This window comes from Panthera onca, chromosome D3, assembly GCF_046562875.1.
Source record: "Panthera onca isolate mPanOnc1 chromosome D3, mPanOnc1 haplotype 2, whole genome shotgun sequence".
NCBI lineage: Eukaryota > Metazoa > Chordata > Mammalia > Carnivora > Felidae > Panthera > Panthera onca.
This window is the reverse complement of record NC_138350.1, coordinates 21,007,850-21,034,503: the sequence shown is the minus strand read 5'-3', so window position 1 is coordinate 21,034,503 and position 26,654 is coordinate 21,007,850. Positions and strand designations below refer to the sequence as shown.

General features: G+C 42.5%; 2 protein-coding genes across 7 annotated transcripts in view; one reads left to right on the top strand and one right to left on the bottom strand.

The window, feature by feature from the left end:
- Positions 1–1,692, bottom strand: part of MORC2 (MORC family CW-type zinc finger 2) — a 39,727-nt gene extending 38,035 nt beyond the window's left edge. For all 6 annotated transcript variants that reach the window (XM_060612682.3, XM_060612683.3, XM_060612686.3 and 3 more), the window contains exon 1: positions 430–1,692. In XM_060612682.3, the coding sequence (XP_060468665.2) occupies positions 430–497 (68 nt within the window). In that variant the 5' untranslated portion in view covers positions 498–1,692. The remainder of the gene's footprint in view (positions 1–429) is intronic.
- TUG1 (taurine up-regulated 1) lies at positions 1,482–11,663 on the top strand. The gene is made up of 3 exons (XM_081790849.1): positions 1,482–1,711; positions 1,988–4,396; positions 5,564–11,663. The coding sequence occupies exons 1-2, from the start codon at positions 1,482–1,484 to the stop codon at positions 2,454–2,456; spliced, it is 699 nt and encodes a 232-aa protein (XP_081646975.1). The 3' UTR covers positions 2,457–4,396; positions 5,564–11,663.
- Positions 11,664–26,654: the final 14,991 nt, after the last annotated feature.

Sequence of the window (26,654 nt, the reverse complement as noted above, 5' to 3'; positions counted from 1 at the left end):
TTTCTTCTCACAAGTTGTCATTTAAAGATCTTCATTCTTTTCTTTTTCTTGTTAGGAAAAAAAAGACTTGTTATAACCCAACTGTTTTGGCTGTTGTCACTAAAAAGAAAGTCGATATGAGAATAGTCCAACTCCTGGGGATCCAAAGAACAGCACTTGTTGGATTCCTATCAAACACCTCAATATATTGACTTCAAATAACTAAAATTTGCATTTGATCAAATAAATTTTGATCCAACAAATGAAGATTGTATTCTTCTGGATTAGCAACAAATATCTCACTTATCTCAGTTCTTCAATACAGAGCTCAAGACTCATCCAGTGATACATCCCAAAAAGTAAAAAAAGCAGAATTTTCTGGGAAAATGATTTTCGTATTATCAAGGAATGAGTTATCAGTGACCTCAGTGGCACCTAAAGGATACTTACGAATTTGTATGTAGATATTCAAAGGTTAGCTGAGCTCGATTCAGACTGCTGTAATTTGTGAAAGCCATGAGTGCAGTGAGGTCTCCAGTCCTTCACCCACTAACTGGGAACTATAACTTTATAATGGAATAGATTTTCCAGGATTCCTCCCAGTAAAGGTTTGGTTAAGTCTGTGCTCCTTACTGTTAAACAAGGTTAACTGGTGTCTATCCAAAATATATTGAAAGAGATGTCTAAAACTACAATTGATCTCTCCAAGCTTTTTTATCTTCTTAATGACTATGATGTAATATTCTGAAGAAAACTATGTCATAGATTTGTAGTCTTAAGCTTTAGTTTAAGTTGCGATAGCTCAAGGAGTCGAATGTGGATGGTCTTGGAGTAGACAGTATTGGACTTGAGAGGTTTTATTACTGCTCCAACTTCACGTTCTTCGAGCTTTTTTGTTCCTCTAAATTTCCGGCCAGGAAATTTATCAATCCGGAAAGCTACCACCTTCTGTCATAAAACTGGACAGCCACCCATGTCTTCACCAAAGATCCTGTGATTCTTAAAGAGGCCCCAGGCTGGCGGCCACGAAGTCGACGGAGTGCATATGGCGTTAGTTCCCGCTTCCTTCACCACCTCCCAACTGAAGTCTCCTAATCGCTGACGCTGACGGCGACGGCGATTTCCGTTTCGAAAGCCCAGACCAGACCTAGCTTGTGGTCCCGTCGCAATCTCCTCAGGGTAGTGGGTCAAATTACCTCACACTGACCCACAAAAACGCCTCAGAATTGACCCGCCCAAATCACCTCAGGCGGGCAGCGCCCCTCCCCCACTTCCCTCAGACAGAGGCCTCCGGCTCTCAGGCCCTTCCAGGGCCTCAGTCCCGAGGCCGCCGCCGCCTCCTCCTCCTCCTCACAGAGAGGAGTTAGTCCCAGCTTTCAAGGCCCGGATCGAGGGCAGGGTGGCGAGCGCAGCACCCGACCCGACGTTGCCGGGTGCTCAAAGCTGCCTTTGTCCCTCCCCACGGAATTGGAACCCAACAACCGCAGCGCGCTCTTGGAACCATGTGCTGCCTCCGCCTCCGCCGCTGCCGCCGCCGCGAGACCAGCCGCCCACGCGCCGCGCTGGATGAGATGACAGGACTCAACACCACAGAATTCGGCGTTTATAGGTGTTCTGCCGCCCCTGCCGCAGCCGCCACAGCCACCTCAGCCACTGCTTTGTCTCCGCTGGAGCACACAACCCGAGCCACCTCGCGCACTCCCCGACGCCCCAAGCCCCCGAGGCCTCCGCGGTGCATTAGGCCAATCACAGAGCCACAGCTCCTCCCGCCCCCGCCCTGATGCGACGCCTCCTGATTGGTGGGTAGCGTGTCTCCACGTGACCGGATCTTGTTAGCCGGGCCCGCCCCTGTCACGTGAGAGCGCGCGCCTCTCTTCCTGCTTTCATGACCCTCTCCGCCATTTAAAGAAACAGTACCGGGGGCGGGCCGAGCGACGCAGCCGGGACGGTAGCTGCGGCGCGGACCGGAGGAGCCATCTTGTCTCGTCGCCGGGGAGTCAGGCCCCTAACTCGAAGACGCCCTGGCGCGCCCTCCCCCCCTCCCCGGTCTGGTAGGGCGAAGGAGCGGGCGCGCGGTCGATCGAGCGATCGGTTGGCGGCTCTTTCTCCTGCTCTGGCATCCAGCTCTTGGGGCGCAGGCCCGGCCGCCGCGGCGCGCGCCCGGTGGCCGTTGGCGCTCGCGCCGCGTCTTTCTTCTCGTACGCAGAACTCGGGCGGCGGCCTATGCGTTTGCGATTCGACGAGGAGTCGTCCGGGTGGTTGGCGGCGGCGGGCAGCTGCTCCGCCCCGCTCCCGGGGAGGCGGCGGCGGCGGCGGGATTTGGCGCGGCCGGGGAGGCGGGGGTGGCCGGGGCCGGCGTGGAGGCCTGGCGCCACCCTTCGGGGCCTGCAAGGACCCAGTTGGGGGGGCAAGAGGGGGCTGGGGGATGGTTGGTGGTGGGCTTTCTACTTTGTCTTTTCCTCCTCATGCCCCCTTAGTGAGGGGCGGGAGCTTTGGCGGCAGCTCCGGGGCGGGGAGACAAGCCCCGGAGTCGGAAGAGCTGGGTTTGCTTCCGGGCCTAGCCACCAGCTGGCCGAGTGACCTTAGGCAAATCACTCTGTAATTTGTCAGCGCCTCAGTTTCCTCCTCTGCCTATCAATGTTTGTAGGGTTGAAAGCGCTTTGTAAACTATAAAGCGTCGGTGTACGTAAGGGATGATTATTGTTTGTAATGGGTTTTTTTTTGAGTTGTAAGAAAAGTTAGCAATTGCCCAGTTCTTGGATTTTGAACCTGGGAACCTTGGATTGGAGTTGGAAGCCCCCAAGTTCCCCCGAAATTGTATGCAGAAATAGTGGGAGTGTGCATTTGGGGGAATGAGGATCCATCGCCAGCCAGTTTTCAAAAGGGGACATGTGACCCACAAGAGTTAAGAACTACAATTCCGTAATGCCACGAGGAGGAAACTGAGGCCTAGATGTCATTTGGGACCCTTCACAACCGATTTGAAGCCCCTGTTGGATCCCTGGGATATGTGAGCTGTTTCTATGCATAATGGATATTTGGGGTAACAACACTCCACTGCTTGGCTTCTATTCTGAGTCCTTTCCTTTTACCGTGGGGTGCCTGAACGCTGGCTGACGTGTATGGTATGGTTTAATGGCACCCAATATAAAGCAGCTGAAACTAGAAATGGATGTGTTCCCTAGTATCGAGAAACCTATTTAATCCTTGGCCCAGCAACTCTTGTTTTTCTGCTGCTTATACTGGTGCCTGACTACCTTTCCCTTTCATTGACCATTTTCCACGACCATGGTTGCGATCCATTACTTGCTTCTATTGTATATCTTTAGTCTCTGCAGTTGGTAGTGAGCAGGCTTATTTTTAAATGGTGCTGCCGAATCCAGCTAATTAATGGTGCAGGTGGATTTTTAGCAAGCTGGCTCACTGGAACAGACTAAACCAGGCATGGAATTCTTGAAGATGTTTGGGGGCTTATCTTTATTAATTGAAGGTTAACATTCTCTGAAATTTTGTTATGACTTCGGCTGAACTTCAAAATCAGTAGATTTGGAAGTGTTTCAGTGCTTACTTTTTTCCTGGCCTGCTTTGTATTCTATTTGCTTGCAAGTGTGTTACTAAGATGGCCAAGATGCCAGTTATTGCTTCTTTGTTAATTGTCAGCTGCTTTTATCAAATTCCAGGCCATTATCCAGCAAACACTATAGAAATGTTTGAACAGTTGTATTTCAAACATTTTCTCTTTGTGGAGTGGTGCTTACCAGTGGTACAGCTCTAAGCAAGTGAACATAAATACATATAAGTGTATTTCGTCTGGTTAGGTGTTCACCTGTTTTGTTATTTCATACAAATGTCTGAGAAAATCAATTGACTATTCCTTTTACGTAAAGGGCAGAGACAAATGATCTCACTTCCAGAGAAAGGACTGTTTTAGAGAAAAATGTGTTGGTCTTTTAGCTCCTTTGTTGTTATCTGGATGTACCTCAAAAGAATCTTAAGACTGTGGTGATCTTAGAAGATGCTTTCCTCAGGAGAAAAGAGGAAAAAAAACAACTGGAACTCAAAGCTTGAAATTCTGTAACAAAACATGAGATGTCCAGGATAGGAGGCCGAAAAGATTTCACTACAGTGTTCTGCACTAGCTGCAGCAGATGCTTTTCTGTGTAGCCACGGCATGGACTCCAGATTTCCAGATTTTCAAGAACTGCACCTGGGACCTGAAGAGCTCGTCAGGATGTGACAGGGACTCTGGAGCTGAACATACTTGTTTTTGAATCTGGGGGCTGTTGACCTTGATTTGAGAAGAGACAACAATGGAGCAAGCACTGCCACCAGCGCTATTACTGGGAATTTGAAGACCTGAGTTTCTGCCAGAGCTTCATTGCAAGTTCTAGTGACGCTCCATCCAAAGTGAACTACGGTACTTGCTATTTTCCAAAATGCCTTATTCTTACATCTCTGCACTTAACGTTCATGCTCTCTTCTCTACCCTGGAATGCTCTCCTCTGGTTCTTCACCTGTCAGAACAATGCCATTTCTTCAATATTCAAGTCAGATATTCTCTTCTTCATGAGTCTCCCTAACTTTATCTTTTTTTTTTTTTTTTTTTTGAGTATTATGTTGTTTACCTTTTAGCTCTCTATGCAGAGCATACCTCGTAGTCATTTGCAAGCATTTGCTCTCTTTCCAGATAGTAAGCCCTTGAAAGCAAAGGCTTTGTTTTAAGAGTCTTTGCTGCACATACTACTATATGTAATCAAGCATTTCACAGAAAGGAGTAATTTAGAGACTAGGCTATCTCAGAATAAACATTTAGTAAGCATTTGTTTAATTGCTGTGTGGTAATCTAATTACTCTTAATTAGGCAAAAGATCACTAGTATGGGCCATGTTTCTTTCTGTGTTTCATGTATTTCTTTTTTTTAATTCTAAGTTTAAAAAGATTTAGGGAGCCCTCAAACATGGAAGAGAAACTGGTACGTTGCATAGGGTATTTAACAGAAGGATGCAAAGAACAGTGCCTTATTTCCCAAGTACCTTATTCTCTACCACTCAAGATGGCATCTTGTTAAAATCAAAGTAAAAGCTTTTGAAAGTGCAAGGTCCTGAAATAATTTGAGCAAGGCATTGGAAAAGGAAGAAGGACAAAATCTAGGTTCGTGTTCTATGTAAATTTAAATTCAGTTCTTCTGCTATCCATGGAGCCACTTCTTCCCCCTCCCCCCCCCAAAACCACTGCCCAACAGCCTGAATACAGTCACATTACTGCCCCACAATATGAGACTTAAGGCAGTTCCTTGTTTGCTGCTTTCCTGAGACAGTTTGTTCTCAAGAGTCAGGAAGCAGTCCCTGCCAGAGAACTGTTTCTGTTCTTATCATCACTAATTGTTAATCAGAAGGCTTTTTTAAAAAAAATTATTATTATTCCCCATTTTCCCATCTGTCAGCTTTTTAGTTAGGCTTACTGAGAATTAGTACCCATCCAGCAGCTGATAATCCTGACAGTAGACCCACTCTAGTGTTAGGAGTCCTGTGTTTGTAATTCTGTGCATTTGTTATCTTACCTGTTTTGTTCCTATCCCTTCCAGTCCTGTGCCTCCTGATGGCTGAGTGTTCACCTGGACCTTCTGACCACCTTCCTTGTACTGTTCCATCAGCCTATAGATCTGGTACCTGGATTTTTGCCCATGGTGATTCCTTCACCTTACTGCTGAAGAAGACACCATTCCAGTGGACCACGGTGATCCAAGAGGCATTCAACCATCATGATGTGGCCTTCACCTCCACTCCTGTCCTGTTCTACCCAGATTCAGCACAGCCCTTTATAGTGAAGTCAAACTATTCAAGCCAGATAGCTGAAGCTATTTTATCACAGCAAAAGGCCCAGTTTGTTCCATGAGTGTGCATTTCGTTTCTTCAGTTAAAGCCTTCAGAGACACATAATAAATTTGGACCAGGGGATTTTTAGTTACCAACACTGAAGAATGGTAACATCTTTCAAGAACGACGTTGGATCATGCCCCACAATTTCGAATGATTGAAATTCGTGAAGTGTCTAGGGTCCTATCCAGATCACGGGACCCTATTCTTTTTCCACTTCAAGTCTGTAGTAGCCTACTGAATAGAAAGCAGATATAATGACCAGCAGATACTGGAATTAAAACAAAGGCACAGTGAACTCACAGCATCTTTGGGATTACTCAGGAACCAGAACTTTTCACACAAATGTAAGAAATTCTACCAAGGAATCCCTTTATCTAACAGCATCTCACAAAGCTCCAATCAGATTCCAGAAAAGGCCTCTTGATACATCCAGGTAGAACCTATCATGGTAATCCCTTATGTTTATATAGCACTTTATAGTTTCAAAGCACTTTTACATGCATAAATCTCAATTATCAAAACAACACAATAGATTATAATTTCTTTTTGCAAATGAGGAAATTGAAGTTTAAAGGTTATCCAAGATGACATAGCTACGAAGTGATAAAGGTCAGGCCTTCTGACTCCCAGTCCAGTTCTCTCCATGGAATTAATTTAGCCTCTACTTTACCTGCAGTGTTAAAATGACTGGAGTTTGGTAACCCCAGAAAAGTTTCCCACTTCCTGATCTGGTGCCCTCAGTCAGTCAGGATGTCATAAGTGTAATTTTATGATGGCTCCATCTAAGCCAGAATTCCATGGCACTTACCCCTAAGGTTTAAGAGCAGATTGTCTCCTTAGTGGTAGATTTATCCAGTCAACATGGCACATGGTCATCTGACAGTAAGACTACACCACATGAAACACAAAGCTACTTCTAGATCCGTTGTTCACATAGTCTTCTCACGTTCCCAAATGGCCTGATTGGAAATCCCTTTTCATGTTTTGTTCTTTGTAAAATTTTTTAAAAAGTTTTATTAGTACTCTTGGACACTGAGATCTTATCTAAGGTCCTCTATCCCTCAAAATTTACTTAAAATGGATCCTCTATTTCTTTAGAGCAGTGCTGTTCACATATGTGTGTATGCATGTATATGGTGCATGCATACAACATCTATATGTAGAGCTTATGTAGTCTTGTAAGGTGGTAAAATACGTGTTCCCTTCCCAATTGAGTGTAGCATATTAAAAGATCTCAGAAGACTTGCAACAAAGAGCCTCATTGAGCTATTTAGCCTAGTGTGTAGGAAGTTTAATCAAGGACAGACTGTTCTTTTGGGAGCATTCCTTTTAATAGAGAAACTGCTTTGGAGCAGTATAGCCAGTGCTTCCTGATTGCCCTGAAGACTCAGGAGTAAATGGAATCTTTGAAACCACCACCCTCTTTTCTTACTTTTGTCAATAACTGCTTGAATTTATATGTCTTTATCATCTGAGAGTCCTACATCTTGACCATTACCTCTTATTTTCTGTGAAAGGAACCTCTAGAAGGTTTGTGGGGATATGTGGGAAGAGAATGGGGAAAAGTTTATTTTGCCCCCAAATTGGTTGAATTCCATGACATTTAACAACATATTTTTCTGTCCCTAAAATTGTGCTGTAAACCTAGTTTAAGGGCATTGTATCTCAGGTGGGTGAGGAGATTGGGAAGGGAAGGGAGGAGGAAAAGGATGGTGGGAGAAAAGGGGGAGGAGAATAATATTTTCATAGAATTTGAGTTGTGGCCCATTGAGATCTTCAAAGATCTTGAAGAGAAGTCATCTAGCCATGGACTTGGGATAATACTTGCAAAGAAATGAAAGCATTTTGCAGCTGTATGCTGACTGCAAAAATCCCAGTGCTATTGTCACTTAAAACCAATAGCCCTGTTCACTGATAGTCACAAACCCAATTTGAGGCAATCAGAATTTATAGCAGAGTTGAATGTTAACTTCATCATTCTGTAATGTGGTCCGTATTAAGGAAAGAATGAATAGGAAAACACCTTGGCTTACCACAGGCTTTGCTCACAGTTTCTGGTTTCTGTGACCTATTTTTTGTATTTCAGCATTTTGTGAACAACTTATTCTTAGATCATTGGTTTTCCAAAGGCTTTGTGACCATGAAGCCCTTTCAATGAAAACTATGTGGAAGCCCAGAATAAAAGAGAAGCTGCTGTAGATGAAGCAGGAGTGGGGGGCCTGAAACCTGCCACAAGCATCTTCCTTTACCACCATGGTGACCCCTAAGGAGACTTCTTTACAACACCTAGAATTCTTCAGAACACAGTTTGAAAACCACTGCCCTAGACAACATGTGCAACCTGAATGGCATTCTGATCTGTACCTCTACCCAACCCAGTCCATGTTCAGTTGATGCTGCACATTCTTAGGAATGCTTACTGTGGGCAAAGTCAGAAAAGTGCAAGAAGATGGGCATATCTTTGCCACCCCAGGGTAGTCAAGTGGGCTGAAAGTGGTATCAAATGGACCTAGATTAACAGCCCTGTACCCCCAGATGGATTTCAAATGAGTGATTCCTGGCATTCAATATAGTCAGAGAGAGCAATGCATACGTACTCTACACTGACACACTCCCTTACCCAACTTCTATCACAAACACCACATGCTCTAGTGGTACTTGAAATACATAACTTTGAAGTCTTGATCTCCTGGATACCTGAATCGCCAGGTATTGAAGCTGGTACTAAAGTTGATGATGCCTCGTTGAGGCCATATAAGACCAACTTGTACATTGGACCTCCCATCATCAGCCATGGTACTCTACTTCGTGTGCAAGGGATAACCATTAACTATGAAAGCAGAACTGAAATTCTGGCAACATTACCTAAAAAGGTACCTGGTTATTCATGTTATTCTCAAAACTGCAAGTCACTATGACTCAACCAGTGGCAGTTACACTGCTCCTTGGTTTTTATTCAGTTTAACTGCTGTTTCCAGGATAAATGAGGTAATAACCTTAAAAAACAAAATTTCCTCCATCACTGGCATATCTGCTCCAAAATTATGAATATTCTGCTCTAACTACAGGTAACATCTGGTCCACAAGAGACAATTTTTGAACATCCTCTGATGTATGTGATTTTAAATGTGACCCTTTGGAAGATTTTCTTCTAACCAATGAGAGATGTTCTTTTATGATGGACCTTTTGATGTCAGGTACCATCAACTACAGGTGTTAGGATTATTTGGAGGTAGACCTTTTGACCAGGCCATGGAGCTTGCTTGCTGGGCATCTCAAGTTGCATATCTACCTTTTTGCTGAAAATGTAGACTGACTTGAAAAAAAATCTACAAAGCCTGCAGCTAAGAATTTTATCAGTAGACTCAAGAGCTTCCTGCAGCTTCTTCCTAATGTCACAAGACCACAGTGTCTTGTCCTTGTGGATATTTTAATGGAATTTCATCTGTCTCAATATTGTTTTACACTGATTCAGAGTGGCTGACTTCATTCCTTGCTATGAGATACTCTCAGGCATTAAGACACTTATCTGTTTCTGCAGGATGGATTCAATTCATGAACTCCCAGACCAGATCATGTCAAACAAGTAGACTTCGATTTTTGTCATGAGAAAAATCTGATTCTCTTACTTCACAGTCTACTTAAGGGGCAGCTGTCCTCAACTACTTTAATGAATGCACTGGTTAAATGTTGGGAATGATTTCTTTGTATCTTTGTCTCTTACTCTTTAGACTAACCCTGATTACATGACTCTGTCTACAAATCATCAAACAAGGCCTGCACATCCTCAACTAATAAAAATCTAATGACTAGCTGCTTGTATATACAACTATTGTTTGTTAATAAGAAGTTATCTACAGACTCCATTTTTCTACTACCTTCAAAACATCAGCTCAATTCTCTTTCTCCTGTACATTACAGAAAAAGACATTGATCTACACTGCCAGTCATTCCCTTTAATCCTGTCAAAATGAGGGGCTTAAGGTGAGGATGATCATCTGTTCAAGAGTCTAATATACTCTGTGTATAAGAATTGATAGTTGAAAATGCAGAAAGCCTAAAACTGAAACCTAGGATCTTACCTACTATCTCCCTGCTTCAGATCTCAATATAAGTCTCAGCAGCACCACCCACCAATCTAAGGCCTTGTTTATAAGCTGATTCTCAGAGATGGACTGAGTTTCAGAAGGTGGAGACTTGATTACCAAAGAGAGTAGGGCCAACCTTGATGAATCTGGCTCTCCCAACCTTGTCATTCCCAGATGTAGCATAGACTCCTCAACAGAACCTCAAGTCTGAATTGAGAATATAGCCTTCTACTGAGCTGAAAGTTCCTGGGCAGATAAACAGGAAAATTAAAGCTGCTATACCTGACTGGCCCTTTAAGATCAGAAAATGGTATCCAGAGTCAACCCTATGGAATAACCCTGGAGGACTCAGGGTAAAAGCTAATTTACAGAGCTTTGATATTAATCTGCCCATTCTTCCAGATCACATCCTGGCTATTGGTGTGGCTAGCCCTGCTGAAGGTACTCTATTTACCTGTTTACCTGACTCAGCCCTCGTCTGCCTTTTTTGACACGTTGCAATCAGACCGGCTGTGCTTGAGAAGACTACAACTGGTATCAGCCTATCTTACACCCAGTTCCACCAGGGAATTTTGAACAGAAGCAACCTGCACCTCACCTCCCCCCCAGCCCCCAGGACTTAACTGTTCATAACTGGAAGGAGCATGCTATGTACTCCTTGACCAGCAGCCTCTTTTTGTTTGTTTGTTTTGTTTTGTTTTTAATGCAGAGTAAGCCTCTATGCCTATATATATTTGATCATTTTCAGCACCTGAGATCCTTTCTACCCAATCTGAAGGAGTACAGCAGATTACAAGCTCTGTCCATTCCTCTTTTCTGCAATAATAGATGACAGAAATGTTCCAGTTCAACTTGGGAAAAGACTAAAGAAACACAAGAGCTTTCCACTGAACTTAAAATTTACCACTGACTTCAGTAGTCTCACAGAACTATTTGCCAGTGGGAGGCTAGTTGTCCTGCTTCATGTCAGCAAGATGGTTGGGCTGTCAGATTCATGGCCACTGAGTTTTACTTTTATTGAAACTTTATTGCATCATCCAAAGTATGCTATTGGATATGATTATTCCATTCAAATGGATTACAAGCTTCCTGAGTACAGGACAAACTTACTCATGACGTTTTTTCAGAATACTTTTATTGTCAAGAAAGTAACAATGCCAGCTGTTACTGAACACAGACTAAACTTTTTTAGTATCTGGTCTTATCATTGGCATCAGTTGTTTTTGATTGACCAGCATTCATTCCATCTCATTGTAACAACTCTGATGTTTCTTGGAACCACTTCCCTGTTTCTAGTCCACATGGTTCAGTCTGGCCTAACTTTAAGCTTCTTGGGTGGACATGTAATTCAGACCTGATCAATCAGCATGGTCCATCTCCTTCACCATAGTAATTGGTTCTGGAATGGCCGTGTGATTCAAGCTGGTCCAGTGATACTCAGCCCTAGGAGTTTTACCGAACTGTGGAGGAGAGGCTCAGGAGCTCTCTTTACTGAGATTGCTTGACTTTGTAGTATGAAAAGTTCTAACCAACAGGGCCCACCATATCAAATGAGCCAGAGAATGAAGCCAGTGCAAAGGAAAGCAGAGCCAAATGATGGAGAGACTTGAGTCCTGATGACAATGTTTATGCCCCTGGATCCAACCGTGCCTGAAGCTAGTTTATCCCTATGGACTTTTCAGTTATGTGAGCCAATAAATACCCTTTTTTGCTTTAAGTTACTTCGAGTTGGGTTTCTATTGTTTAAAATTGAGTCAGCCTGACTAAATACTATCTACCAATATCAAAACTTGACAAATCCAAATATTTATTAAACTAGAGGTCATGGCCACACTGAAATTTATTTTCCATGCCAGAAGACAAAGTGAAACAAGAAGTGACAATGTTTAAGTTACTACAGAAGCATAAAAATTACATGGTAGAAAGATATAGAGGAAAACCTAAGTGTTTATCCGTAAAGGATTGTTGAATAATATATGGTTCAGCCATATAAGGAAATCTACATGTCTGTTAAAATTAATAAAGTACATGTATTGTGTATGGACATGGGAAAATGGCCATGATATATTAAGTGAAACTATTAATAGAAAAATGTATAGTGTGAACTCACTTAAAAATTTGTGTTTATGATGCATAGAAAAGTCTACTAATGGCTTTCTTCAAATAGTGTAGATTACATGAGACTTTCAACTTTATACATTTCTGTATTTGAATATTTTACACTACTCACATTACTTTTAAACTTTATTTAAAATAAAAGAATTTTAAAAATTAAATTTATTGCTTATTGTTTGACTTTGGCAAGTTACTTACCACCAAGCCTATTTTGTCAAATATAAAATACCTATCTTCATGTTAGTGAATATTTAGGTAAATATATTCATCATCCAGTACTGAAGCTGACAAGGTCATTGTACCTTGTTTGAGGAACTCAGAATTCAGTAATTGTTTTTTTAATTATCCAAGCCTATCTCTTTAAATGAGTGTATTTGGATTATCAGGATATCATAGTATCAGTGTTTATCAGTGATTCACCAGTTCTTAACTGATATTGATCTACTAAGGCCTATTGCAGTGTTCACACTGGGTAGGTAGAAGGGGGGAAAAATCACATTTTCTTTGAAATCCTTGATTATTCTTATCTCACTACAGTCAAGTTCGATAGTGGCCTTTTTATTGCAAAGTCCAGTACATGGTACCTCTTACCTGAACTTCCAGCAGACTGCTCCCAACACACCTTGGCACTCTTTTTTCCCTTAGGTGTTGTGACATTTCTCATTTTCTTCCTGCCTTTCTGGCTATGCTCCACTGTAGATACTTTTCTTCTCCCCATCATTTAAATATTAGTATAATGGTCATCCATTGATTTTTGCCTCCCCTGAGTCATTTCTCCTTTCCTTTAGTGATAGATCCCCACTTTTCTTTGGGATGACTTTTGAATCTTAGGTGACCCAAAATCAGGAGCCGGGTCATTCTGATGGTAGTGTTCCAAGGAAACTATATCAGAATTGGTGCAAGTACATCCCTCTTGGTTCCCTGGTTCCTGTTGTCAAGGCCCAGCTATCCCAAGTTTTACTTTGATTTTTATAGACCCCCATGTATCCATAAAATATGTTCCCTTTTCATTTGTTAGCTAAAGCAGGTTTGTATTGCTTGCATCTAAATTACTGAATGATAACAGGAATTGATACCAGGGAATTAAGCTTCAGACCCTGAGGAACATGGAAGATCTGGAACTGAGACTGAAATACAAGCAGCAAAAACTTGCTCTGTGTCCCAGGGTGGGGGAAATGAACAATTCTTATTGGCAAAGGAGCCAGTACAGGTACTTCCCCCTTGTCATTTGCAAGCATGTGCCTAGTGACAGCAAAATTTGGATAGCCAGGTAGCTGTTGACAATAGAACAATTTTAAATGGATAAGAAAGCTGTTCTACTGGCAGTGTCTTTTCACTAATGTATACAGGTGTGTTGGTGATGGTGAAATATGCCAGCAGATGCATAAGTTGTACATTTCAAGGCACATCTTAGTTTAATAACTGAAAGAGACTATCACCCAGAGATCTTAGGTTTGTCACTGAATGTGATACGTGGAAATTATTTTTAAGTTCTCTCCTGGGGGAGAAGAATCCATTTTCTACAGTATATTGAATGGAAACATTTCCAAAATTATTAATGTTGAAGAATGCATGTTCTGGACAGCCAAAGGATGTAACATAATGGACAGCTATATTCATCTGCCCAGTGCCTTTTTCCTCCTTTGAAAGCAGCACTTCACCTTCCCTTTGGGAAACTGCCCTTCTCCCATGCTACCAGAAAATAATTTGTAAGGGGCATATGAGTTCATGTTACTGAGACTTCCTCAGTTGCCCAGATTTCCTGATTTTCTTGAATGTTAAGCTTCTCTAATTCTTGGGAACTGCCTTATTATATCCTTCCAATAAATTCCATTGGTCGTACAGGCTGTTACATATGGCTGCGAAAGATATCCCTGTATAACCATATGCAGAGGCCCTTGTAGCCAGGGTCAATTTTTGTTGCTTACAGTCAGAGAACCCCAAGTGAATCAGTGCCCCTCCTATGTCTTGGGCTTTCTTGCCCTACTCTGAAAAATCTCAATTTCCATGGCTTTGGTGTCCAACTATATGTTGATAACTTCCAGAGTCCTATTTTCAGCCCAGATGTATTTCCTGAGCTCTAGATCTGAAAGTCCACCTGGCATTTGGATGTCCCTCTGCTTGATGAACACACAGATACTTCACACTGACCCCATCATTTTCCCCCTCAAAATCTGCTCTTCTAGTGTTCTGTTCTTGATAAATGGCACCACCCTCCACCCTGTTTCTCAAACCAGAACACAGGAATTATTCTTGTCACTTCCTTCTCCCCTGTCACCCCAGACGTCCCTGTTAGTCATTAAGCTCTCTTGGTGTATCATGTAAATAAATATACCTTAAAACTGTCTGCTTCTATCATCCTTGTCCAATGTATCTATTGCTAGGACTACTGTGATGCCATTCTAGTGTCACTGTCTCTGCTGTTGTCCTACTATAGTCTGTTCTTTACAGAGCAGCTGGAGTAATCTTTGATATGCAGATCTGATTGAGTCACTCCCTGCCTAAAACCTTTTAATGGTTCTCCAATTGTTTCAGAATAAAATCTCAATTTTTATTCTGGAACTTTATCCATGTTTACAAGGCTTTTTGTTATCTTAACTCAAGCCTTTTATCTTTCACCACTTCAAACAGGAACTGCTGAACTTCATATATTGGAGTTTCTTATAATATTTCATATGAAAAAAGGATTCCATGTGGTTTCTTTTATTTATTTATTTATTTATTTATTTATTTATTTTTGAGAGAGACAGAGCACAGCAGGGGAGGGGCAGAGAGAGAGAGGGAGACACAGAATCCAAAGCAGGCTCCAGGTTCTGAGCTGTCAGCACAGAGCCTGACACAGGGCTCAAACCCAAGAACTGCAAGATTATGACCTGAGCCAAAGTCAGACACTTAACTGACCACCCAGGTGCCCCGGATTCCCTGTATGTAAAGAGAAGATTCCATTAAAAGAATAAAATCAAAACCCATTGGTATTCAGAACTACCCAATTGGGGCACCTGGGTGGCTCAGTTGGTTAAGCGTCTGACTTCAGCTCAGGTCATGCTCTCAGTCTGAGTTTGAGCCCCGCTTCGAACCTGTGCTGACAGCTCAGAGTCTGGAGCCTGCTTCAGATTCTGTGTCTCCCTCTCTCTCTCTCTCTCTCTCTCTCTCTCTGCCCCTCCCCCACTCGTGCTGTGTCTCTCTCCTAAAAATAAACATTAAAAGATTTAAAAAAAAAAACTACCCAATTGATTACCTATTTCTGTGAATACTATATTTTCTTCCAAATATCTCTTTCCATGAAGTTTCTAAATTAAATATCATATGTTACTACTATATAGAACTACAGTAAATGCCTAAAACGCAACCAAATCCCTGACTCAAAAGATACACAATGCCAGAGGGACTACAAATTTAAATGTTAAGATGAAATATTGGAAGCATTTTTAAGAGACTTTGTAATCTTATGATGGGGAATCATAAGCAAAACAAAATCTAGAAGCCCTCAAGGAAATTATAGACATATTTGACTACATGAGCAACTTTGGGGAGAACAAGTCTTGGTTCTATAAAAGACACCTGACAGATGGGAAAAATTTTCCAACACAAGTGACAGAAATAGGATTAATATCCCTGGTATACAGAGAATTCCTATGTATTGATTACTACAAAACAGTCATCCCAATAGCAATGCAAGAAATCTAAAAGATCAACAATAATTATCACTAACCATTTATTTAGAACTTGCTATGCGGTAAACATTGTTTCAATCACTTTACAAGTATTATTTACCCTTGGAGATAGGTAATGTCTTTATTTTACAGCTAAGAAAACAGGCTCAGAGGAGTAAAGTAACTTGCCCAAGTCATACAATAGGTAGTCCCACGTCTTGAGCTATGACACAAACCCAAGTAATTTGACTCTTGAGTCCATGCTTCAAACCATTATTCTCTCTGGCATTTCAATAAGCATATGAAAGCGGATCAAGTGTACACATGGTCAGTGAAATGTAAGTCAAAACCCAGTACCATTGGTCACCTGTCAATCAGATGCAAAATTTAAAAACAATGATCAGTGCTGGCAATAATTAGGACAAATGACAACTTTGTACATTGTTGGTGCGAATGTGGATTGTTCCAGTCTTTTAAAATAATCTGGCCATATCAATTACAATTTTTAAATGCATCTTTTAACCTAGCAGTCCCACTTTGAAAAACTGTCTCAAAGAACTAAAAGCACTGAGATACAAGGACATCAGTAGGAGACATTAGCTGCAACACAGCCTGTGGTAACAGAAAAATGGAAACAATTTGAGAGTCCATCAAAGGGGAATGGTTGAATCATTTATAGAACAGCTACACTCTGGAGTATTTACGGTGCTATATAAAAGAATAAGTGAGATTTCTAGCTCTTGTGGCATGTCCATGATATGTTTAAGTGAAAAGACAAAGTTACAGAATAATGTATATCGTGAGCCCCTTTTTGTGAAAACAAAACCTACAAATGTCTCAGTGAATAAATGATCATGAAAGAAAGGTGGACACACAACAGACTATTCGGTGTAAACTGAAGAGTTTGAAGAAATTTAGTACTTTCTACATATTGGCATTGTTTCACTAGTTGTGGGAAATATATGCCTTTTTAAAATAAAAAACGAACTCCTTTATAAGAAATTATATATATATGTATTTTTTTTTAATTTTTAACGTTTATTTATTTTAGAGAGAGAGAGACAGAACGTGAGTGGGGGAGGGGAAGAGAAAGAGAAAGAGACACAGAATCCGAAACAGGCTCCAAGCTGTAAGCACAGAGCCTAAGGTGGGGCTTAAACCCGGGAACGGTGAGATGATGACCTAGGCTGAAGTCAGATGCTTAATCACCTGAGCCACCCAGGCACCCCAATTTAAATATATTTTTAAAAAAAAATTTTTTTAACGTTTTTATTTATTTTTGAGACAGAGAGAGACAGAGCATGGATGGGGGAGGGGCAGAGAGAGAGGGAGACACAGAATCGGAAGCAGGCTCCAGGCTCTGAGCCATCAGCCCAGAGCCCGACGCGGGGCTCGAACTCACAGACTGTGAGATCGTGACCTGAGCTGAAGTCGGACGCTTAACCGACTGAGCCACCCAGGCGCCCCTAAATATATTTTTTAAAGAAGCAATTAAATTGCAACTGGACATTTTGTAATTAAAATATGCTAATTGAAGAATGATCCTCAAAGGGCAACAAAGAATATGGTTAGTTACATTTTACATATTTAGGGTTGCTTTTTGAATGTGCTTGGTTTCCAGGTGACAGGTCCTTAGCCTTTGGATAGGCCACTCTGTGCAACAAAGAGCTGTTCATTAAGGTGCCACGTTCTGACAAAGATTGGTTGTCTCCTTGTGTCTGTTCTGCCCAGAATAAACACATTTCCCAGCCTCCCTTGCATGTAGGTATAGCCCACTGACTACATTTTAGCCAATAGGGCATGAGCAACTGCTGCAACTTGTCCATAAAAGAATGTGTGCCCATCTCTTCCTTCCATTCTGCTGACTGCAATGTGGGCTTGGTGGCTGGAACTTGAGCATGTCATAGACTATGAAGGAGAAGGAGCTGTGTGTGAATGGTGATGGAGCAACAAGCTAGAAGGAGCTTAGGTTTGTGATGAATATGGAGCCACCATACGCCTGAACTGTTTACCTCTGGGCTTTGTTTATAAGAGAAGCTTCTATCCTCTTTACCTAATTGGTGATTGAGGTTTTCTCTCCTTCACAGCTGAACCTAATCTGCCCACAAATACTTTGATGGGAATATTTCTTAGTACCTTCTTAATCCATCTGTTCTAATTTTTATGCTACCGAAGCAATCTGCCCCCTAGCTGGACTGACAAAAAGTGCAGTGCCCTAGGTGGATGACTGGTCAGGTCAAGAACTAGGCATGTGTCTCCCATCATAATCAGTTGCTTTATTAGCCAGGTGCCCATTCTTTATGCTCCCGGAGTTCCCACTGCTGTAGACATCTCTTGCTTTTGTATTCTCATTATCCATCGCCACTTCTTTTGAATTTCCCTCCAGAACTTTTTGTATGCTAACCACCCCTGGCTCCAGGGTGAGCACATAACCAAGACTTACTGACCAGAGCCCTGCAGCCCCTTGATGAGGGTATTTACGTAAGGGATGAACACATGATCTAAGCCAAACCAATCGTATAGAAACTATAAGTTAATTCTGAGAGGTGAGAGGATGGGGGCGGGGGTGTTTAAACAATGGAGAAAGGCATTTCTTTTTGTTTTGGATCCACCAAATTTAGAACTGTAAGGCTATCAGTCTGGTACTGCTGGTAACCATCTTGCTACCTTAAGGAGACTGCCTGAGAATGGAACATGCACAGGGGCCTAAGAAAGAGCATCCTCAAAGATATTGTTGTCCCCCCGGGGTCCAGCCATTCCTGAAGCTAAACTAACCCTGGCCTTTTTTTGCAAGCCAGTAAATCCAACTTTCACCTATTTCATTTGAGTTGTCTTCTCTTTTCATGAAATGGACAAAGTCCTAACTAAGCCATCCCATTTCAATTTATTACCAGCACCTGACATGTAATGTTTAGAAAATATTATGAGATCAGTCCATAAGAGGCAGAAACTTAGAACCTGTTAACTCCAGTAGATTGAGCCACAGAAGTTTCTGCGTTGGCAGAACTGAAGACACTGGCAAGCTGCTTAACCTCTCTGAGCCAATTTCTTTATTCATAAAAGGAAGAATAGCAACAGTCCCAATCTCAAAGAATGTGAGGATTGGGACACATAGTACTGAGCACAGTGCCTGGCACCCAATAAGCCCTTAGTAAATGGCAGTTGTTGTTAGTAGTAACATTAAGGCAACAATAGCCTGGAAGCCTCTCAGCTCAGCCAGCCAGCCATTCCCCTGCCATCTTTTTAATCTCAACTTGCCAGTGTCAATGGCATACATGCCATCATATTCAATCTCTTTTATAAGAAAAATCAATTCCTTACTTATTTGCCCTATCACTCTTGGGAGTGCTGGTGGCAGCAAAACATGTCACATTCCATTTCTTTTGTGAGCTGAGGTCCTTGGATGCCACCCATGCCAGCTGGCCTGTTAGCAAATGTGGCAGAAAGCCTGGATTAAGGAGGCTCAATTCTCATTGATAGAAACATGTTCTTCCTCACCTGTCAGAGCAGGTGGCCAGTCTGGGCATGCTCCAGACAGATGAGTGGCTCACCACTTCACTGTCACATTGAGACTCAGCACTCCCAACTGCTCCTCGTTTAAAACAACAACAACAACAAGCAGGTTTAAGTCACAGTTAAGAATCCTGATCATTCACACCAACAAGAATAAAAGGTATTTTTCTGTTTTCTGTTCAGGTATAATTCTGACTATCCCAGAAGACCTATGGCTTTATCCCAGGTTGCCATCCTGGACTGCCAGGACTTCGAATCTTAAGGAAAGTAGCTGAAATCAGACCTAGTCATTAGGTCAGGGAAAATTGGCCAAAGCCAAATTTCATCAAGTGGCAAGCACTGAGGGGCCTCGGGAAGCCCCAGGCTCGTTATTGTCATTCTCCTGGGGCAAAAGCAACAGAACAGAAACATCCAGCTACGTTTGCCTGACTCAATGCTTGGCTTCTTTGGACAGGAACTCTGATTTCTCAAGTTCAGAAGATGTCTGGGACTGTCTGGATTTGGGGAAAAAATAGTTTTCCCAGAGAAGGTATTCAACTTCAGATGCTGTTTTAGATGGTCCAGGACTCTGGAGATATACACAGATCAGGGCTTCAAAGACTGCGGAATTGGTGGGAGGGAGGGAGAGGATGATAGGAGGACCATCAAGCCCACTTCACTCTTACCACAAAGATTTCCTGACATGGTCAAAAGATAATGACTACAGTCCTCAAGATGGTGTTAACTTCTGTCCCATCTTCAGAACACATTGCCTGTAGCGTACTATGAATTAATATGTTTAAATCCTTTGGTTGCATTGTGACCAGCACAATTATGCTGAAGTATATTGTTGTGTGTATGTTACAAAATTCATTTTACAATGTGATCAGTTATACCACAAATTTTGAAAAGTTTATGACAAAACAAGCATGAAATTAGAGTCCAAGGCCACCCACACATATCTGCCGCCATCACCACTGAGCTGAGACAGCCCAGAAAGCCATCCCAAAGGCAGGGCTCAGCTGGGGTCTCCATGAAAGGCAGCCTGTGGCAGGAGACCATCAAACCTCCTGTGGTCCCTACAGAGGATCTAATTACATGGCTTCTTCCTATCACTCCCTGCCCCAAAGCAAAACCCCTAGCCACTCTGAGATATTTCATTTTCTCTAATAATGGGAAATCTTTCAGTAATCAAAAGTAAATGTGGAAAATTTCAAGAAACCTCAAGTCTATAAAAGCAAGCATCCTTGGCCTTGGCTGACAAGCAAGTTGATACCAAGTTTTTTTTTAGCGCTTCGCCAAATGGATTGCTGTTTCCTCGGGCCTTGGGCACCCAAAAAGGGAACGAGGGCTCAGGCTATATTTATGGCTTTTTGCCTAGATACCTCTCCCAGTCCCCTCTTTTAAGCAAAGAGCCCCACTCTAATCATATTTTGTCCTCCAGAGCCAGACCTTGCCTGTTTGGACCTGTTTTATGATAAGTAGGTACTTTTGGCTTTACTTTCTGTGCTTATCCTTGGGCCTAAGAGGGAGAAGCAGAACCTGCTTGTTCCGCCTCCCTTGCTTCTCTCATTCTGGTCTTTCTTCCACTTAGAAAATTTGAGTCAAGCTTCCATGTTCCTCACATATGGGCCTTTCAAGAAACCAACTTCCTTTTACACATCTCTGTGTACCAAGTTGATATGGAGAAGATCCTCACATACTCTCCCCCTCTGGTTCTCCCCCTTTTCCTAATCCTATTGTGTCCACCTTCTATCCCTACCTTGTGAAATTTTTTATGGAGGAAGGTGCTCAAGATATATAGAGACATAAGAAAAATGGCTGTAAAAAATTTGAAAACTATATGCAGGTTACTACTATGAACTTGAGTCAAAATGTGGTGTTACAGGTCCAGTTACATAATTTGTGGACCCCAGTGCAAAATGAGAAGACAAAGGACCTTGTTCAAAAATTATTAAGAATTTCAAGATGGCTTAGGGTGCCTAGGTAGCTCAGTTGGGTAAAGCATCTGACTCTTGATTTCAGCTCAGGTCGTGATCTCACAGTTTGTGAGTTTGAGCCCCATATTGGGCTCTACACTGACAGCACAGAGCCTGCTTGGGATTTTCTCCCTCTCTTTCTGTCCCTCCCCCCCACAAAAATAAATAAATAAATAAACATTTTTTAAAAAAAGAATTTCAAGATGGCAGCAGCAGAGCATTAAGCCAATGTGAGGCCCTCCTGAGCACAGGACTCTCCTAAGTATGGGGTCCTAAATATGCATGCAGGCCCCATGCCCAGGAATCTGGTTCTGGTGGTATATTTCTCTCAAATACCCTTTGGTTAACAGCCTGAAACACATCCATGCCACTCAGTCTGCCAATTCTGGACAGCATTTGGTATATCAATATTATAATATGTACTAGTAATTACCATTTATTAGTGCTAAGAATGGAACTAAGCCCTCTGCCTGTTAACTCAGTTAATACTCAGAATATTCTAGTCATTACAGAGGAGGAAAACCTGAATCCCTCAGCTTGTAGGTGGTCTTCTACTCAGATTTCTAACCAAAACCCCATCCTCTAAATGACAGATCTCTTTCAGCCTGGAAATCAGTGGGACCCATGGTGGTGGATAAATAACGGAGGTAAGAGTTTTATAGGCATTCAAACCAGGAGATTTTCACATAATAGAATAATAACTTTCATTTAAGAAAAAACCTTTAGTTCGTGCCAGGTGCTGTGCTCTGCAGTTTACACCATCATCTAATTTGACACCTTTCTGGTGTGAGTTTTATTCCCTAGCCCTAGTGCAAAAAGTTCCTTCAGTCTTTATCTCTCTATAGGTCGTTTAATACTGCCCTGAGTCAGCTTGCCCACATACAGCCCCACCCCAGCCATGGACTCTTTGTAATGTCAGAAAACAGGCCCCACATGGAGGCTTCTCTGCCTTCTCATGACATTATGGCTGAGGACTTCTTTTCCTTTTGGTACCCAGGGACACTGGCCCTTACCTCAGTTCCTCAGACATACACCTGGACCTTCCCCTTCTTCACTGCCAGTGGTTTATTTCAGTTCCCCCCAAAAAGAAGCAATGCAAGGACAAGCAAGACCCAGGTCACTTCCATGTTTGAACATGTTCCAAATCCTGTCCCCCTTCTGATTTCAAATTTTCCATGGCCTTGAAACATTAAACACTAAGGGGATGGGGGTATAAGGCAGAAATTCCAGCCTCCTTTTGCTAGGGCTCAGCTGCAGAAAGGAACTACTGACATTAAAGGGTGTTGTTTTTTTTTTATTTCAGTAACTTGCCACATTATATCAGATTAAGAAACTTTGGCTGAAAGGAGAAGTCACTGATCTCAGGTCCTATAGATAAGAAATGGCAGGGCTGGGGATTTGAAGCTGTTGACTCTAACCTTCAACTGTGGTCTCCCTACCCCAGCATTAGAGTCACCATGAGAAAGCTCATTAAAACTTCCCAGGCCACACACTGGCCTACAGAATGAGAAACTGAGAACAGTCTGCATTTTTTAACATCCTGTGTGTTACCTAGAAGCTTTGGGAATTTTTACTTAAAATTCCAGCCAACTTCACAATATTAACTGTGGCAGACAAACTCTAAGGTGCCCCCACTATGATCAGTGCCTTCTGGCGTTCACACCTGTCTTAGCTCAGGGTGCCATAAGAGAATACCACAGACTGGATGGTCTACTCAACAAAAACTTATTCTCTCACAGTTGTAGAGGCTGGAAGTCTGAGATCAGGGTGACCTGCCAATTTGGTTTGTAGTGAGGGCTCTCCTCCTGGCTTTCAGATGACTACCTTTTTGCAACAGCCTCACATGGCCTTTCCTCAATGTGTGTGTGAGAGGACAGAGTGAGATCTTTGGTGCCTCCTCTTACTTCTGTAGGGGTCCCATCTCCAAATACAGCCATGCCAGGGGTTAAGGCTTCCACACGATTCTGTTCATAACACACAACATTCAGTTCATAACAACACCTTTGAGCAATCCATTGGGCTTCAGTTGGACTTCCCCCTGAAGTGGGACTTGTGATTTGCTTCTAACCAATAGCATCTGGCAAAAGTGATGGGATGTCCCTCTGTGATTTCATTGCATTATATAAAACCCCATCTTGCTAGCAAAATTGTTCTACCAGCTCTTCTTGCTGATTTGTTGAAGTAAGTGGCCATGTTGGGAAAGCCCACATGGCAAAAATTACAGACAGCCTCTAGGAGCAAAGGGTGGCCTCCAGACAAAGGAAGAAGCTGGGGCCCTCGATCTTACAGCCTTGAATTCTGTTAACAACCTTAGTGACTTTGTGAACAGGTTTTTCCCCATTCATGCCTCTCGATGAGAATGAAGTCTGGCCAACACTTTGGCTGGTGCCTTGTGAGTCCTTGAGAAGAGGAGTCAGCCAAGCCATGCCTGGACTTTCAACCCACAGAAACCGTGAGGTAATAAATGTGTGCTGCTCTAAGTCCCTAACTCATTTGTTACACAGCAATGGAAAGAAAGCTAATACATTAGAAAACATCACAGTCTCCTCTAACAGGGCTCCCTCTCTTTTTTCACTTCTACCTAGAAGAGCTTGTGTACCTACTGAGCATGACAAAGAACACATGCCAAATTGTCTACTAAAAACTTTTTTTTAATTTCTTGATTATGCAAAGTAATAGATATTCATTGTAGTACATCTGGAGGCACACCAAAAAGAAAATAAAAATTACCAGGAATAATTTCCTCCCACCCCCTCAGATAACCACAGATAACATATTGGCAAACAGCCTCCCCCAGCTTGGTTCTATGCAGAGAGACCAGATAAAGTTACGAACAGAGAACACTCTGTACGGACTGTTTTGTAGCTTGTCCTTTCCACAGTGTCAGCCCACATTTTCTAAAGAATTTGAAGCATTGGAGGGGTGAACTTGTTCTTGGTATTTGGGGAGATTGCTGGACCCCACTTTTAATGACCTCAGGTTTTTCCCAGGCTGGGCTTTGGCAAAGGGGACTCATAAAGAGAAAAGTGAGGCCAGAGAATGGGTGACATGCCCAAAGCCAGACAGCCTGCTGTCATCCAGAAATTTCTCCCCCCTTCAAATGCCTCATAACATTGTAGTTGAGCTGTTATATCCCCAAATCTGTTACTCTAGAAAATCTTGGGAGAGTTTGGTTCGTGTAATCCACAACCTAACCTCTAACCAAGAGGGGTGCTCAGAGGGGCTTGGAATAGAGACAGCCAGCACCCCTCTCCTGAGACCTGGCCAGCCCACCATTCATGAGGTCTGATTATCCCTTGGCCCCCAGAGCAGCTAAAACGACCCCTGGTGCACCATTTCAGAACTTTTAGGGTTTGATCTTTTGAATGTGAGAGGGAAGGTAGTAAGGAAGGAGATGAGAAAAGGAAGGCAAGAATCATTTATCCAGTAAATTTATCACGCTTCTGGAAGTCCAGGCCTTAAGCTAGGTACTGAAGCCATGGAGATAAGTACCACAAGGTCCCAACCCTAAACAATACTCCTATATTTGAATGTGATACAACAAACAGGTGTTATTCCTGCAATTAAAAAAAAAAAAAAAAAAAGTTTAGCAAATATATATTTTTTAAGATTTATTTATTTATGGGAGAGTGTAAGCCGGGGAGGGGCAGAGAGAGGGAGACAGGAGATTCAAAGCAGATTCCATGCTGACAGGCTGACAGCAACCAGACTGATGCGGGGCTCAAACCCACACACTACAAGATTGTGACCTGAAGTCGGACCCTCAATTGACTGAGCCACCCAGGTGCCCCAGTAAAGATATTTTTAAGAATGCCTGAGTTAGTTTAGGGGCGCCTGGGTGGCTCAGTCGGTAAGCATCCAACTTCAGCTCAGGTCATGATCTCACGGTTCATGGGTTCGAACCCCATGTCGGGCTCTGTGCTGACAGTTCAGAGCCTGGGGCCTGCTTCAGATTCTGTGTCTCCCTCGCTCTCTGCTCCTCCCCCATTCATACTCTGTCTCTCTCTCAAAAATAAATAAACATTAAAAAAAATTTTTTTAAATAATAAAAAGAAATAGATTTTAAAAAAGAATGCCTGGGGCGCCTGGGTGGCGCAGTCGGTTAAGCGTCCGACTTCAGCCAGGTCACGATCTCGCGGTCCGTGAGTTCGAGCCCCGCGTCAGGCTCTGGGCTGATGGCTCAGAGCCTGGAGCCTGATTCCGATTCTGTGTCTCCCTCTCTCTCTGCCTCTCCCCCGTTCATGCTCTGTCTCTCTCTGTCCCAAAAATAAATAAAAACCGTTGAAAAAAAAAATTAAAAAAAAAAAAAAAAAAAAAAAAGAATGCCTGAGTTAGTTTAACATTTATAATTGTGTGATTATTCCAGTTGTTTATTATTATGTAACAAACCGCCCCAAAACTTCATAGTATAAAATAACAACCATTTAATATACTCATGATTCTATAGGGTCAGAATTGTGCAGAATATAGGATGGATGATTCATCTCTGTGCTTAGATATCTGAGACATATTAGGCAACTGGAGTGCCTAATATGGCTATAGATGGCTGAAACAGCTCACCTAGGGCCATCTGTCTGGGGCCTCAGTTGTTCTCTGTGATGTATCTTCTAGGTCAGGAATGACCAAGATGACTCCCTCATGTCTATGCATGGCACCTAAGCTGAGAACAGTTGGCTAGCTGGAGGCAGGTTGGGTTACTTTCTGTGACGCTGCCTTTCCACATGACTGGCTTGGGCTTCGCCTCAGCATGGCAGTCTCAGGATAGTCAGACTTCTATGTGGTTATGTGGCTTCCCCCAGAGCAAGAATTCCAAGAAAGAGGAGATCCTGTAATCAAAACAGAAGCCACAGTGCCAAAGTCACATACCATTACTTCTATTTTATCTTCTGTTCATTAGAAACAAATCACCAAGTCTAGTCCACACTTAAGAGAACTAAGTCCTATCTCTTGAAGAGAGGAGTATTAAAGAATTTGTTATTGTTGTTGTTATTTTTTAAATAGGCTCCACGCCCAGTGCGGAGACCAATGCAGGGTGTGAACTCTTAACCCCGAGATCAAGACCTGAGCTGAGATCAAGAGTCACTGACTCTTGATCACTTAACCAACTCAGTCACTTCACCAACTGAGCCACCCATGTGCCCCAGGAGTATTAAAGAATTTATGGATGTATTTCTTCAAAAGCACCACATCAGCCATATATTTCACTACATCCTGGGCATTAGACAGGCACCCCCTCCAATCCTCTGCTCTCTTGGAACCAGTTCAAATCTCCAGCCTTGTCTCATAATGAGCAGTGTGGCTGATATCCTTTTCTCCCTGGTCTCTCCCAAACACTCCTGCCATTCTCTTCTATCCACAAGAACTTAACAGTATATATTTTCCCATCCTTTAAACAGTCCCCTCCCTTAAATGAATTCTGACACCAATTGTTAAAATAATAAAAATTCTGTTTCTTACATGAAACTTTGT